The 14,820-nt window shown below is 46.3% G+C and overlaps 1 protein-coding gene across 1 annotated transcript in view; it reads left to right on the top strand.

Moving 5' to 3' along the window:
* Positions 1-6,711: 6,711 nt before the first annotated feature.
* LOC146871493 (galactosylgalactosylxylosylprotein 3-beta-glucuronosyltransferase 1-like) overlaps positions 6,712-14,820 on the top strand; it is a gene marked incomplete at its 5' end in the record, with an annotated part of 689,458 nt that continues 681,349 nt past the window's right edge. The window contains one exon of the mRNA XM_085647092.1: positions 6,712-6,892. Coding sequence (XP_085503218.1) covers positions 6,712-6,892 — 181 coding nt within the window. The remainder of the gene's footprint in view (positions 6,893-14,820) is intronic.

Here is a 14,820-nt window from a genome sequence, read left to right on the forward strand (position 1 = left end):
TAGCCACTACTAACATTGTCATTGACACATGTGTCCTTGGTCCAACACTGTGAAGGTAAGATTCAATCAGGAGGTAATGGATGTCATAAAAAGTGCCACAGAGATGATCATCTGTTAATTAAGCTTAGTTTCAGACCAAGGCCTTGAAGATTGAAACTTTTTCAGGTCAACAGTGGTGTTGACGTTAGGCAGTGTTGGAGTTTGAGGTGGAAGGTGACAGCAGCAACATTGAATATCTGTGGGCCCGGAGCTAGGCTTTGGGGGTTTACAGCCTAGGAATTGATGGCTGTGAATGAGCCTGAGTGGGTTGCCAACCGAGGGCCCTGGCAGCATGAGTGAGCATGGGGACTCTTGCTGCACTTATTGCCTTTTGAGGATTTTGAATATCTCTTTAAAGACTAACATGTTCCTTTCATTGGCTTGGCCATGACAGTACCTGAGCTGTATCCGTTAGGCATGGTACCAGATTATCGAGCTCTAAATATTGTGGCAAATATTGGAGGTTGGTGGAATTAGATGTTGCTGTACAAGTAGGCAGGGCCTATCTTGTGGAGTGCTTTGTAGATGTTGATGTGAAGCTTGAAGTGTGTGCATTTGTATACATGGAGCCAGTAGAGGTCATTGAGCTTGGGTGTCAAGTTGGCCTGGCGTGGGACATTAAGGACCAGTCTGGCATTGAGTTCTGGACAGCCTGAAGTCTTCTTGTGAGCTGCTTGATTATTTTCGAGTACAGATAGTTTTCATGGTCCAATCAGCTAGATCTGCAGCACTAAATGTTCCACCCACTTAAGTAACCCTGTATCCTTAAAAACATGCCTCAGACCTGCCATTGCAGCCTGTCAGCAGTTCTAACTGCCTTCTTGATTTGGAAAAATAACCCCTTCGCTAAGCCTAAACCTTCCTTTTTAATACAAATAAGTAACTCCAAAAGTATGCCCTTTGTGCAGCACAAAATTGCCCACCCTTTACATGTCACAAATACTTAATATCTACATGACATGAATGTGCACTTAGCACATGTTTCTTGTGTGGTTTAACGATTAATGTAAGTGTTGCACTTGGCATCATTATTATAGAGTGCATTCACTGTAGGATTAGATGATATTCATATTGTGTGTTTTTACCATTACTGGTTGAGATATTATTTGAAGTCTTGATGCAATAAACCGTCCATACTTAGTAGATAAAGTACTTATAATAAAGATGAAATTTGACTTTCATAATGTACATTTTAATACCTTGAATAACATTTATTGATTAGCAAACTAAATAGAAACCAGCCTCATATATGCAGAATTGGATTTCACTTAAAACGAAAAAAAGTTTATGTAATGTGTGCACTAATGTTACACGTATATTTGATTTAAATGTACTTCCTACCCATACTTACACATGATTATTTTAAAGGTCTACATATGCTACATGTAACGTGACTCTAATGCTCTACACACTTATATTCACTGTTTTTTTTTTACTTATGTGTTTCTTTATTAATTTTTCAAACAAAAACAACTTATCCCCAAAGAGGAGACACACACCCCAACTAACACAACCCTACTTGTAGCCAATTATTCATAAGTTGATCTCTAAAAATACAGGACCCACACATCAACAGAATATGTAAGAAGGGCGTATCACAGCCTTGTACTAGCTGGCCAAATAATATAGCCATAACATGATACCACGTGTGACAAGCGATATAATACTATCAGGACAGACATCTATATTTTAATAGGACAACACCCTTCACTTGGGTTCTCTTTCTTTCCCATTGCTGATCGATAAACAGAACAACACTTATCTATGTAACAGCCAACTTTCTGGAAATAGAATAACATCACCAGACAGGAAGCCTTGACATGGGCATTTTCTTCGACTTCCTCTTCTTCCACCATCGAATTCAGCGGAGAGTATTTACATATCTTGGAGCTTCCCCCACTAGTTGCGAATTTGGGAAGAACCTACTTATATACTTTATTTAAGCCTTGAAAAAGTTACGGCAGTAACAAAACACGTGTCGACAGTTGGCTCTTTCTGCCCAGCCAAAAGACTGCATGTTCAAATGTTATATGACCAATGTATATTCATTTATAACATGCACTTTTTTTATATGCCAAAGTATGTGAACTATTAAATACAAGTTTACTTAAGTATTAAAACAGTTTTTCCTGTGACTAGAGGTACCTCCTCTGTTTAAAGGAATGATGTATTGAAAATAAATACTGTATTGGGAGTGCCGAGGTACAATTAATTGATTTTATTTGCATATAAATACTTAATCTGCCAATTCCTAATATTCTACGCGCGGCACTCCATACCTTATATACACCATGGAGGGCATTATAACAGACTTTTTTTAATAATAATTGTTGTTTAATTGCCGCCATAGACACCCCATGCGTCTTTTCCCATTACAAGTTCATATGGGGAGAGTACTTGCTCTATTTGCCCAATTGAACCAATCTGCATTGCCCCACAAGAACCCGAGTGATAGTCCTGTTTCTCACTCCAAAGTGGATAGCTCCTCCTCCCCTACACTCTCAGCCTTCCGCTAATCACGCTAGACCAGACTACCAAACTAATTTCTTTAGTTAAATCTGGATCTCCTCTCGACCCATGCCCACCGAAAATTCTTCACTTGGTCCACAAGACTATTGAGTCTGCACTTTGGCCTATTTTCAATCTCATGATCTCCTCAGGGCATTTCCTGGCGCAATGAAAAAAGCCTCCATTCTGCCACTTTTGAAGAAACCCAATCTGGATCCTGAGGACCCCTCTAGCTATAGACCCATATCCAGGCTGCTGTTTCCAGCTAAGATCATAGAAAGATTTCTAATGAATAATTGTCCGCTTTTCTTGTGGAGGGTGACATTCTGGACCACTCTCAATATGGTTTCCGGGCCCATCACAGCTAATTACTGTCATGAAAGAGCTTATGCAAACTCTTGACAGAGGGGGTAGCTCTGCCCTTATCCTGTTAGATCTCTTAGAAGCATTTGACACGGTCAACCACAATGTGTTGGTTGAGCGCCTCGCCTCGCTGGGAATCAGGGATAAAGCATTGCTCCTACTTAGTTACTCTCTGTCTAATAGATCACAATCGGTGGCACATGATGCATTTGTTTCCCCGGCTTTATCACTCCCTTGTGGAGTCCCACAGGGCTCATAGTTGAGCCCTACCCTTTTTAACTTGTATGCCACTCCCCTGGCCAAGATAATAAAAAGCTTTGGCTTTACACTGGTGTCCTACGAGGGTGACACGCAGATAATAGTTTCCACTAACAGCTCGTCCGCCGATACTGCATCTCGATTTAAAGACTGCAGGGGCCACACAGAAAAGTGGATGCAGGATAACTGTTTAAAGCTCAACACATCAAAAACGGAAGTCATGCTCTTTGGCAACATGTCTGTAATCTGGTCAGACAGCTAGTGGCTGAATCATATGGGTCCTCCCCCGACACCCACTAATAAAGTAAAAAATCTTGGAGTTCTCTTCGACACCAAGCTGTCCTTTGAATCCCAGATCAATCACACCACAGTGGCTTGCTTTTTCATTCTCAAAATGTTCAAGAAAGTACGTCTGTTTATTCCATTTGAGCTAAGAAAAAAAATAGTCACAGCGTTAATTGCCTCCAGGCTGGACTATTGCAATGCCCTTCTCACTAGTGCGAGTCCTGCTTGGGCTCACTCACTATGACTCGGCCTCCAAGGCTCTCGCAGAGCTACACTGGTTGCCCATCAGCAAACGTATTCATTTCAAAGCGTTATGTATTGTGTTTAAGGCTAGACACGGCCTCAGTCCTTGGCAACTGTCGCAATTTTTCAAACCCTACATCCCAGCTAGATCACTCAGATCAGCAGACAGGGGCAATCTGATCATCCCCAAAGTACACAAAGTAAAATGGGGAGGAAAAAGCTTTGCTTACATCACCGCCAAACTTAGGAACTCCCTGCCTATTTCGCTATAAAAAGAATCCAACTTGCTTAAATTCAGGATGCACATAAAAACCTGGCTCTACTAGCGCACCTCCACAGTTCTACCTCTGCTTGCATGCCCTTTCAAGCACCTAGACACCTCCGGGCACTTGTAGCGCTATATAAATTCTTCATTTAATTTCATCAAGATTTTCTTGTAGCAGCACTCGACTGTGTATCAGTGTAGTGGCCCCAATAATACAATTTCAGATTGGGGAGTGCCCACCCTCCTCTCTCTGTAGGTAATGTAAAAACAATTTAATGCCTGTTTGGGTCTGGAGTAAGCCCAGATAAACCGGGAAAATATATTTTCCATTGTCTTAAACCACTGGGATGAAAATTCTAAACGAATAGCCCAGGAAAAGTATATGATTTTGGGAGAAAAAGCACCTTGATCACATTACATCTGCCCCCTGAGGATAAATGCAGATTACTTAGTCTGCCAAAATCTTGCTTAATTTTACTCAAAAGAGCTTCCATATTATCTCTAATGATATTATCCATTTTAGCAGTCATACTGACACCCAGGTAAATTGCTTTCTCCACAACCCGACTGTCAGCCATCTTAATTGCTTCATTAATAACTATCTGGGTCTTATTTTTATTCAGGGCACAACCAGCGAATCTCCCAAATTGTCCAGCCTCCTCTTCCACGGCCATAAGAGCAGTTATCGGGTCAGCGATCACGAGTGCAATGACATCTTTATAGGCATGGGTTTTTGTCTTCCAGCCTCAAGTCTGAATCAATAGAATTGCAGCATTGCTCTCCAATCTGCGAATAGAGGCGTAACTATAAATAGCAAATATCGAGGAGCATGGGCAGCCTTGCCTAGTTCCCCGTGAAATCACGAATGGCTCAGATAAGACCCCATTTACAGCTAACTGTCCATTTTGTCAACAGATAACATTTTGACCGCTTGAATAAAACCCTGGACGACCCCGACTCTTACCAACGCTAACCAGAGAAACTGCCAGGAGACCCTATCAAAGGCTTTCACTGTGTCAAGCAGAATTAAGGCCATAGGGTTCCCTGTCCCACTGGTAGCATCAAACAGTGAAATAACTTTTCGGATATGGTCGGTTGCGGCTCTTCCGGGGATAAACCCATGTTGCTGTACCAAAATAATTTTATGGATAATTGGTGCTAGCCGAGAAGCCAAACCTTTCTAATAAATGTTGAAATCACAATTAATTAAGGTTTTTGGATTATAAGAACTCAGTTCAAGCTGTGATTTTTTATTTTTTTTAGAAAAAACAATAATTTTAGCCGAGAGAAAAGAGTTTGGAGGCCTACCTTCCTTAAAAATATGCTCAAATAGCTTGCTCATACAATCCTTGAGATGGGGAGTAAATATACAATAAAATTGCGTCTGGATACAATCAGTATCCGTAGCTTTACACCCCGCAAGGCCAGTAAGCAAAATCTCAACCCACTGCGGGGGACCATCTAGCTGTTCCTGATCCTCACTAGAGAATTTCAAAAACAGAACTAAATCTAAATATTCCCTGAATAAATTTGATCATGTTTTCTAAATACAATGTTTGGTAATATTGCTTAAATGCTTCCCTGATCATAACTGGGTCAATTACTCGACCCTATTCTGGGTCATTCATCTCCCGGACTGTATTTAGCATAGCCTGCTGTCTAGTTCGGATAGCGAGATAATGGCTTATCTGCTCACTAAATTCATACACTGACTCCTTCTGAACCACCAGTTTATCTGCAGCTTTTTTCACTAGCATTTCTGTAATAGCTGATTTGGCAACAGCCACCCTCAATTGACCCTCACCTTGATCACCACCCAATTGAGTGACAGTGACCAGCCTCTCCTGCAGAGGCTAAAACCACCTAAAGATCCTGTAGAATTTTTCTGCTTTGCTTAATATAAGTCAAGGAGATCCTTAGTGTTTCCCCTTGAATTCCCGTCTTCATGGCATCCCAAACCATCTGTGCAAATCTACTCCCCAAATTATCCCCCATAAACACAGGAATCCACTGCCTTATATGATTACATTAATCTTCATTTAACTGAAGAATTTGTTCCAAAGACCAAGACCTCGCCTTTGGATTAAGGTCAGCGCCCTCTAGTTCTAGAACTAACGAATTATGGTCTGAAAGAATACATGGTGCCAGTGGCGGCTACTACATAGGGGCGTTTGGGCACCGCCCCCCTGCTTTCTCGCAGTGCGAGAAGGCAGAAACATAAATGGTAATAATTTATGTTTCTGCCTTCTCGCACTGCGAGAAAGCAGAAGTGCCTGGTTGGGGGTGGGTGGCCCTGCTTGAGGGCAGGGGGGAGTGGCTTGCCCACTGTTGTGCATAGGGACTGTTTGGTCGGCCCTGGGGCCGATCAAACAGTCCGTATGCACAACAGTGGGCAAGCCACTCCCCCCCTGCCCTTGAGCAGGACCGCACACTCTCCCTTTTCTATATTTAGGCTGCTGCATGCAGCAGCCTACATAGAGAAAATGGCCCAGGTGGGGCGCGCTCAGATTCGCCTCGAGAGTTCTGATTGGTGGAGGGGAGGGAGGGAGGCTGCGTGTCCCGATGACGCAAGGAGAGCTGCAGCCGGCCGGCCGGCCGGAATTGAAGAACAGTAATTTTTATTTGGTATATATTTTTCCACTCCCACCTACCATCCACCCCCCACCCCACGGCGCGACGACCCAATTTCAAATCCTCCCCCCCCACCCGCCCGTAATGCAGTCCGCGAATGACATCCTGTGATTCTGGGCCTAATCACCAGTCCTCCCCGCCTGACTGCCCTCAACTGCCCGTTGGTGTCTACGTTTGACAGGATTCGCTGCTTTAAAACAACAAACTGGCTGAGAGGGGTTGCCAGTGACGCGGCTGTTCCTGTTCACAAACTGAAGAGCGCCAACGCTGGACCCCAGCCCAGGAGCAGAGGCCGGTCAGGTAAGTTTTTATTTTAATTTAAAACTCCCCCTGCCCCCACCCCCAGTTGCCTTGGGTGGACTTGCTGACCTAAACTACCATCAGCGAGTAGATTAAGTGAAATAACTAAGTCAGTGTCACTTCTTGTGGCGCATGGAGCAAGTACAGCTTAATTTACGTTAATTAGTGTCCACCCGCTGCTCGCGCCATGACTGAGGTGATATTTCTTCTTTTTGCTATTTTTTTATAGTGCAAAAACGGCCCGACCTAAAGTTATTTAATCGCTGTCCATGACCACCAATTACATTAAAGAATTTCACATTCAATTTGAAGACACGGGAAGTTTAAGTGATTTGACCAGGATCACAGGATGTTGAGCCGATGCCGAGACTTGAATCAGTTCCCCAGTTCCGAAGTCAAGCGCCACATCCTACTTCACGCTTTCACCCACTCCTCCTCTTACGATTCTTAGGACTGCTCGTGTCTTATTTTAAGAGGACTCTAGGACTGCATGTGACTTATTTTGAGAGGTTCTGGGAGCGACAGAAAGCTCAGGTGCTGCTCTGTGTGTGACGTATGCAGTCCGTCTTACGTTGTAGTTTGGTAAAATGCCTATGCTCTATAGTAGGAGCAAACACAAGAAGAGGAAAGTAAGTCATCAAGATCGTAAGTGCTGTTCAAATACTCATTCTGCATGTCAGTATACACTTCGCGTCAGTGCTTTAAATGGGAATAAATAAGTGTAGGTACTCATTAAAATAAGCTCGAAGTGTGTCAAGTGGGCGGAGCTAGGGGCGGGGCTAATGGCAAGATATGATGATACAAAATGGCTTCTGTACCAGTTGCAGCACATATCAAAACACATGAAATGCGTTTATCTAAACGAAACCGGGTAACTCATTACACAAAATGAAAGCCAAACTGGAGATCTTAACATTTCCTCGTTTTGTAATATTTGCTTTTTCTTAATGCCCTACTGTTATTTATTGTTGTTTGGCATAATACTGTTTATTCTCAAGCTCGCACACACAGAAAGCAGACATGTACACAAAAGCATTCCACACATTCCCTTTAATATATCTCCTGAGAGTGTCCTGATACTCTCCCTCTTTCTTACTCAAAAACAGGCACACACAAGCAGGCAAGCACACAGACATAAGCAAACACTCACACTTAAGTCCATTAATGATTTCAGAACTCAGCAAATACGTTTGCGCTATATAAAACTCTCCCCAAAAAATATCTGGCATTTTTATCTGAAAAAACGGCAAATCCTAACTTCACCTGTCAACTCACTTTACATTCCTCCTTCCCTCGTCCTGCTATGTTCGTCTCGTCTTTCCCCCAACCAAATGCATCAACAGTTGTCAAGGGAACTAATTCCTGGAGTGTTCCAACATTCCCTGCTGTGCATTGCCCTATGGGCAGGGCTCAATTCACACCCATTGTCCCAGTACCCTGGTCAGTCCCTGTTATTTTGAAAATGCAGCAATTAGTGTTTGCGGGGCACACAAAGGGAAGCAGCTCCTGTGCTAAACATAAAGATGAAAAGAAAAACGTCTTTGATGAAGGTCGAGGATTGTATTGCGCTGCCACATGCTTTAGTAGGGCCAGTGCAATACACTAAATGGGACTGGATGACTGTCTGGCAGTCCCAGCCCATTTCACTCACCTAATGGAGAGTTGGGGGGGAGGGGCGGCGAAATCACTTTCAGACTAATTGTCTTTGCGCATCTGATCAACAGTGCAGGGTCTGTCTAGACCCTGTCCTGTTAATCACAGCGTGATGTAAGCCCTCTCAACACCCGGCAGTCTTCAAACATTCAAGTGGGCGCTGCTGGAATCTGCAGCAGCGACAGCCCTGAGCTGGAGGAGATGCCTAACCTGCGCCTCCCTGCCGCTGATTAGGGTACCGGTACTCTTTCTGGCTAAAGAGAAGTGCCGGTACTGACAGGAAGAAAATTTGGAAGTGCCGGCACTCAGTACCGGTGAGTACCGGCCCATTTAAAGCACTGCTTCGCGTTGTAACCTGACACACATGGCCTCCCGGGAGGAGAAGGAGGGCATTTGCATTTGTCTAGTTTTCTGTTTTCTGTTTCAGGGACATCTCATGCAATCTCGGTGACATCTGCAGCAGAGAAACAGTAGAGGCTTTGAATACTCTTAGGGACAGAACCCTTGCCCCTTTCTATACTTCTCACTCTTGTGTCCTTATTCTCTCACCTTAACACAAACTCTCTTTCTCTTCTCTTTTTTGTTCACTCTATCTCTGTTGTGCACCCTTTTCTCTTATCTCTCTCAAGTTGCGCTGTGCGTCCCTTATTTTAGATCCGGAACAGTGAACACACAAATAATGTGCAGCACTTTTCTCTCACACACAAACAGATGACTAGACAGCAATCTAGCGAGCAAGTTTCCAAAGCCAGATGGCTCACTTCAGGCCTGCAAAAAAAGCCCTGCCTGTCAATGAACAACGAAAGGGAACTGCAAAGTGGGGTGCTTCAGGGAGCATTATTCTTCTAAGCAGAGGGCGGATCTCACCTGCTCCTAAAATAAGGCCAATATGTTTTTAAACTACCTTCAGACTGCTACTTCCTGATAAATCTCTTTGCACAACGCCGTGGTTTCTCAGCTATGCTTACAGTTAGGATTGCACGTACACATTACCACATACATTGTAAAAAGAGGTACTGTGAAATGAAAACAACACTTTTTGATGTGCAATGAACCACTCCTCCCCATCCTTGACTTATTCATTCAGCTTTTGTCAGGTGTAAGCTATAGAAAGAAGTTGTAATAAGACAATTTGCCACATGCTTTTTTCAAAATTTTCTCTGAGGGTGGAGAGAACCCCCTCTATATTGCTCTGACTCGCTCGCTTCACGATATAACACTCATCTCCAACTTTTACGCCCTACCACTTTGAAATATCACCAGCTGCCACTGCATGGTGCTTTTTCTATACTGCATTCATGAATTAGCGAGTTGGACTCAAACACATAATCTAAACTGGCATGCAATAAGTAAGGGGTGGAGAAAAAAGCAAACCCAGAGTCTAAGGGCTTTAAAAAATTCAAAATGTCAACCAATCCATGATCTTGACACAGGCCCCTCAATGCCTAGAAAACCATTTGTTTCCTTCCTGGATACCGCCAACCCTCTTTCACCGACCAATCACTCGGCAGGTTGATAATCCAATCTCCACATAAGATTATAGGAAGAGGCCATAATACTAATTCCTTAGTAACAACTTCAATTACTCCTGGGTCATCCACATTGCTCCCATACATTGTGCATATCGCAATTTTCCCCCGGAGCTTGATTGACATTCAGTAATAACCAAGCGGCCGAACTTATCAGCCCGCATCCGAGGAAACTGGAGCCCACCCCCGAAAGCCAAGAAAGCCACACCCTGCATCCGTACACTTTGGGCCATATTCTCAAGGAGCTATCGCCGAGTTAATGGCACTTTATCGCAGCCAAAGTCGCAATAACTCTATCACCCCATTTACAAGTTGGTGCTAACAGCCCATAGCACCAGTTTGCCTGCGATAGCAGCTGCAAAAACATCGCCACAGATTACCCCGGCAACTATCGCTAATGAGATGCAGAGTAGTCGTTCCCGAGCAAAAAGCCGCGACAACACCACTTCGCAACATTCTCAACGACCAGCCACATCGGTGATATGACCACAAAACACGCGATAAGGCGCATTAGCAGCAGGAAATTAACACCTGCTCTGACCTGATGTAAAGTCGGACGGCAGCCACACCTGAAGAACAACAGATGCCATGGAGCTACTCATCATGCATCTCAGAGCCCCAACAGGCCCACAACACCCACTGCCACCACCCCCAGTCCCGCCACCACACCCCGGATGCCTCCCGGACCACCACAGAGGCAGAAGAGTATGTCATTGCCCACTACAGGTTCAAAAGGACAACCATCCTCCGCATCCTCAACATCATTGCCCACAGGCTGACGGTTCCAGCACAGCGGATAACCAACATCCCACCTCAAACAAAGGTGCTGGCTGTGCTGCACCTGTTGGCCTCTGGTACCTTCCAACCAACAACTGCCAGTCGGAGGGGTCTCACAGCCAGCCCTATCAAAGTTCCTCAAACCTCTCCTGGATGCCATCATCAGCTTGGTACCCCAGTACCTATACTTCCCCCACACTGCGTAGGAACAGCTGGAGACCAAGCAAGGCTTCTACGCCATAGCTGCATTCCAACACGTGTTGGGAGCAATTGACTGCACACATGTCCTACTTGTGCTCCCTGCCGACACTGCACACAACTACCGCAACAGAAAGCACACACATTCCATCAATGTGCAGGCAATAGTGGACCACCGGGGACTCTTCACCAATGTCGTCGCGAACTACCCAGGCAGTGTGCATGATTCCTTCATCTTACGACAGTCCATCATCAACTGGCGCTCCCAGGATGGCACCTACGAAAATGCACTGCTCGTTGGTAAGTACCAAATGAACACACTACACACCTCAAATCCACAATCATTCAACTCACAACTCTGGGAATACACACGTTACAAACTCACATACAACATATCAAACAACATGTCCACCTACCAGACACGACAGCACAACTTACTGTGGTAAGCCATGTACACAAACAATCAACGGCATGGCACCTCAGGGCAAAAAACAGAAGGTCAGGGCACCTCAGCCACACAATAGAAGATTGTGGGGAAGGGTGGGAACCAGGCATGTGCGAAGGAGGCAAGTGACCCATTAATAAGCATGGACACAATGCCAAGTGTGGTGTGGATGTGCTGGCCAGACTGCAGTATGCAGACAACACACATATCTATGTCTACACACACCGCTGGTGTATGGAGTGTAGTGCAAAAACAACAGTTGATGGACAGAATGCAGAACAATGTCATACATTCACCCCAGTACAGTGATCTGGGCCTAAATCCATCGTTTGTTTTGCTCACCATGCCATTCCAGCTTGAACCCAGCCATATGCAAATCAGTCTTGACCCTGTGCCTCATGGGAACAGTCCAGCCTGAACTGCCAAGCCAGGTCCTCCCTGGACTGGAAACAAGTATCCTAGGACCGGTTTCAAAGTGGAGTGGAGTGGACAGTGGATGCAACCATGTCTCCCCAAACAGTGGGGAAGATCGCGGAAATGTAGCTTGTTACGTCTTCCCTGTAAGCTTCAGCAGAGTGGGCTGGCCCGGAGTACACCAGGCCAGCGTAGGGGTGTGAATAAAAAGCACATAGCTCTGGGCATGGTCGTCTTCCGGAATGCCCAATGTCTCTGCCAGGGCAGCGCCGCTCGCCCCGCCACAAGGCTGACACCGTCGCCGTGAGCGGTGCTGCTTGCGATCCTGTGGGCCTGATGCACCCCAGGCAGCTGCTTCCCCACCGGCGTGTGTCGAAGAGGGCCCACTACTTGCCGGTGCAAGCTCTAAGCCTGAGGCCTGCGACCTTGGCAGCCTCCTCAGACCATCACAACCTCCTCGACACAGGCCCGCAGTACTCCTTTCTCGCTGACGTACTCCACCGGCATACACAGCGGACTAGTAGGGCACACATTTGGATCTGTCTCATGCCCTCTACATGTCATTGTACAGGCCTAATCGCATACTACATCCCCTTCCAGCTCTGTTGCCCCTGAGTGTGTGCCCTGAATTTCATGGTTGAAATCTGTCTGTACGTCTGTGGCGTCTGGGCCCATGGGCTGGAGGTTGTCCTCCCCTACATGTAGCTGATACTGACAAGGTGGAAAAGTGGAGTCTGTAGCATTCAACTCCGCAATTTGCCTGTTCCTGTTTGATTCTGCCCTCTGCATCATGCCCTGGAGCGACACCTTCCACTGTCCCCCGCAACCCTCCGCGACATTCCCCTTGGACATCGACAAGTACACGCTCAGCTTGCATGGCCCCACCTCAGTGCACCGCAAGTCACCGTCCCGTGGCGGTGTGCCTGTGCCGGCTGCTGTGCATCCGGGGCCACAAACTCCGTGCTGCTCAAGTCAGGGACCCATGATGTCCGTACCTTGTACTGCTGATTGTCTGCTCACTGTTGTGGTTTTTGACAGTACCAACCAACCCCTGAGTGGTGGCTTACACTACCCAACATCCATCTAGCACAGGCGTCACTGGAGATGTGACCCTGGCAATAAAAAGGGCCGGGCGCACGTACCTATAGCCAGGCCCAGAAACTCACTCAGTGTGTCTGTGTGGTCAATATTTACGCATGTGGGAACGGGGCCATTCCACAGTACATTGTGCTGTGTACAGCGTGCACAACCATGTCACTGCAGGCAGTGGTGTAGACCTGGGACATGTAACCGTGTCGTATCTTCATGTGAGCGTAAGCGGGGTGGACAGGCGTGCGTCAGTACTGCGTAGTGGCGTCGCTCTTCCACACGTGGATCTGGGTGTGGTTTAGTGTGGGCCTTGCCAAGGATGTGGCTGATGCGTGTGTCTCTGTCACAGTGTCTGCGCAACCCGTCCCGCAATCGACAATGTTGCTATGTGGCATGTCCCCGGTGTGCGTGGTCAGCTGAAGGGGTACATGGGGGAGGGCATGCCCACTCGGGGTCAGGGATCACACATACCAACTGTTGTGTGTGTCGCTATTAGTGCAGCATGAGCCAAAGATCTACCCTCAAAGGCATGTCGAGTTCAGCCAGGCAGGTGCTCTACATCTGTGTCAGCACTGTCCTTGCAATGGGCCTACACACACGCGGTTGGCCAAATTCTGCGCAGCATCATCACTGTGTCGTACTCTGGCTTGTAGACATGTGCAGACAGGCATGTCAATGGTGTGCCGTAGGGGTGCATGTGATGTAATCGCGCTGCAAACACTAGTGAATGTGCTCGGGGGGAGGTGCAGCAGTGAGGCTACGTAGTACCCAGTGATGCAGCTCATTTGCAACATGCAGTACATGTCATACAGGAATCACTAAGTCACACATATCACACACCAATGAACCAGTGAGCCAGCCAACACATCATGCAGTATGTAGTTGTGACTCATGTCTCTCTGCACTGTCACAGGTGACCAAGAATATGCACTCTGCGCTTGGATGATGACACCCCTCCGAGCCCCAAATACACAGCCCCATTGTCAGTACAATTTGGCCCACAAATACACCAGCGGCATTGTGGAACTCATATTTGGCGTGTTGAAGTCACGTTTCAGGAGACTGGACATCAAAGGTGGTAAGCTCCTGTACAGCCCAGACCTTGTGTGCAAGATGATCATTGCATGTTGTGTGTTGCACAACATATGTGTACGCAGCAAAGCCCCATGGATTCGAGTGCCAGATACACCGGACGATGATGATGAAGATGAGGCAGTTGGACTACACCCACTGCAGCCGCAGCAGGAATAGCCCGTAGGGACTACATCATTGGCAATTTCTTCTCTGGTTGACGTCACATTGTGTGGGTCCTTTGCAGTGATGGCACAGTACGTTGACTGCCACAGACACTGCATGTGCTAATAAAAGCATTCCGATACACATTCCCTGCGTGCATGTCACTCATCTGTACAGGAACTTCACTCAGACAAGTGTGGGTGCGACATGTTGTGCTGTCAATTGAGGGATTTGTTGATGGATGGTGGGTGTGTCACCTCTGCGCAGTGAGGCTGTTTATGGTGTCACGTATTCTAACTGCCAGTTCTGTGTGTCACAGTTGTTACGTTATCCGACTCGTCGACGTTTCACATGTGTCCCAAATCATTCCATTTTGGCTGGCATTTGTGGCCTACAGGTGACAACAGGGATTCTTTTGCACTCCATTATGCACGGATGCACCCTGTGACTCAAGTCCCACGATTTGGGCAACATGTGCAGAAGTGGGAGTCACTGCCCCTACATTAGTCTGTGCTTTCATTCTTGTTTGGTCATGGACATGGCACGTCGGTGTGCAGGGTGTGTTATTTGTCCCTCTGCAATGTGAG

The sequence above is a fragment of the Triturus cristatus genome, chromosome 1_1 (assembly GCF_964204655.1).
Source record: "Triturus cristatus chromosome 1_1, aTriCri1.1, whole genome shotgun sequence".
Taxonomy (NCBI): domain Eukaryota; kingdom Metazoa; phylum Chordata; class Amphibia; order Caudata; family Salamandridae; genus Triturus; species Triturus cristatus.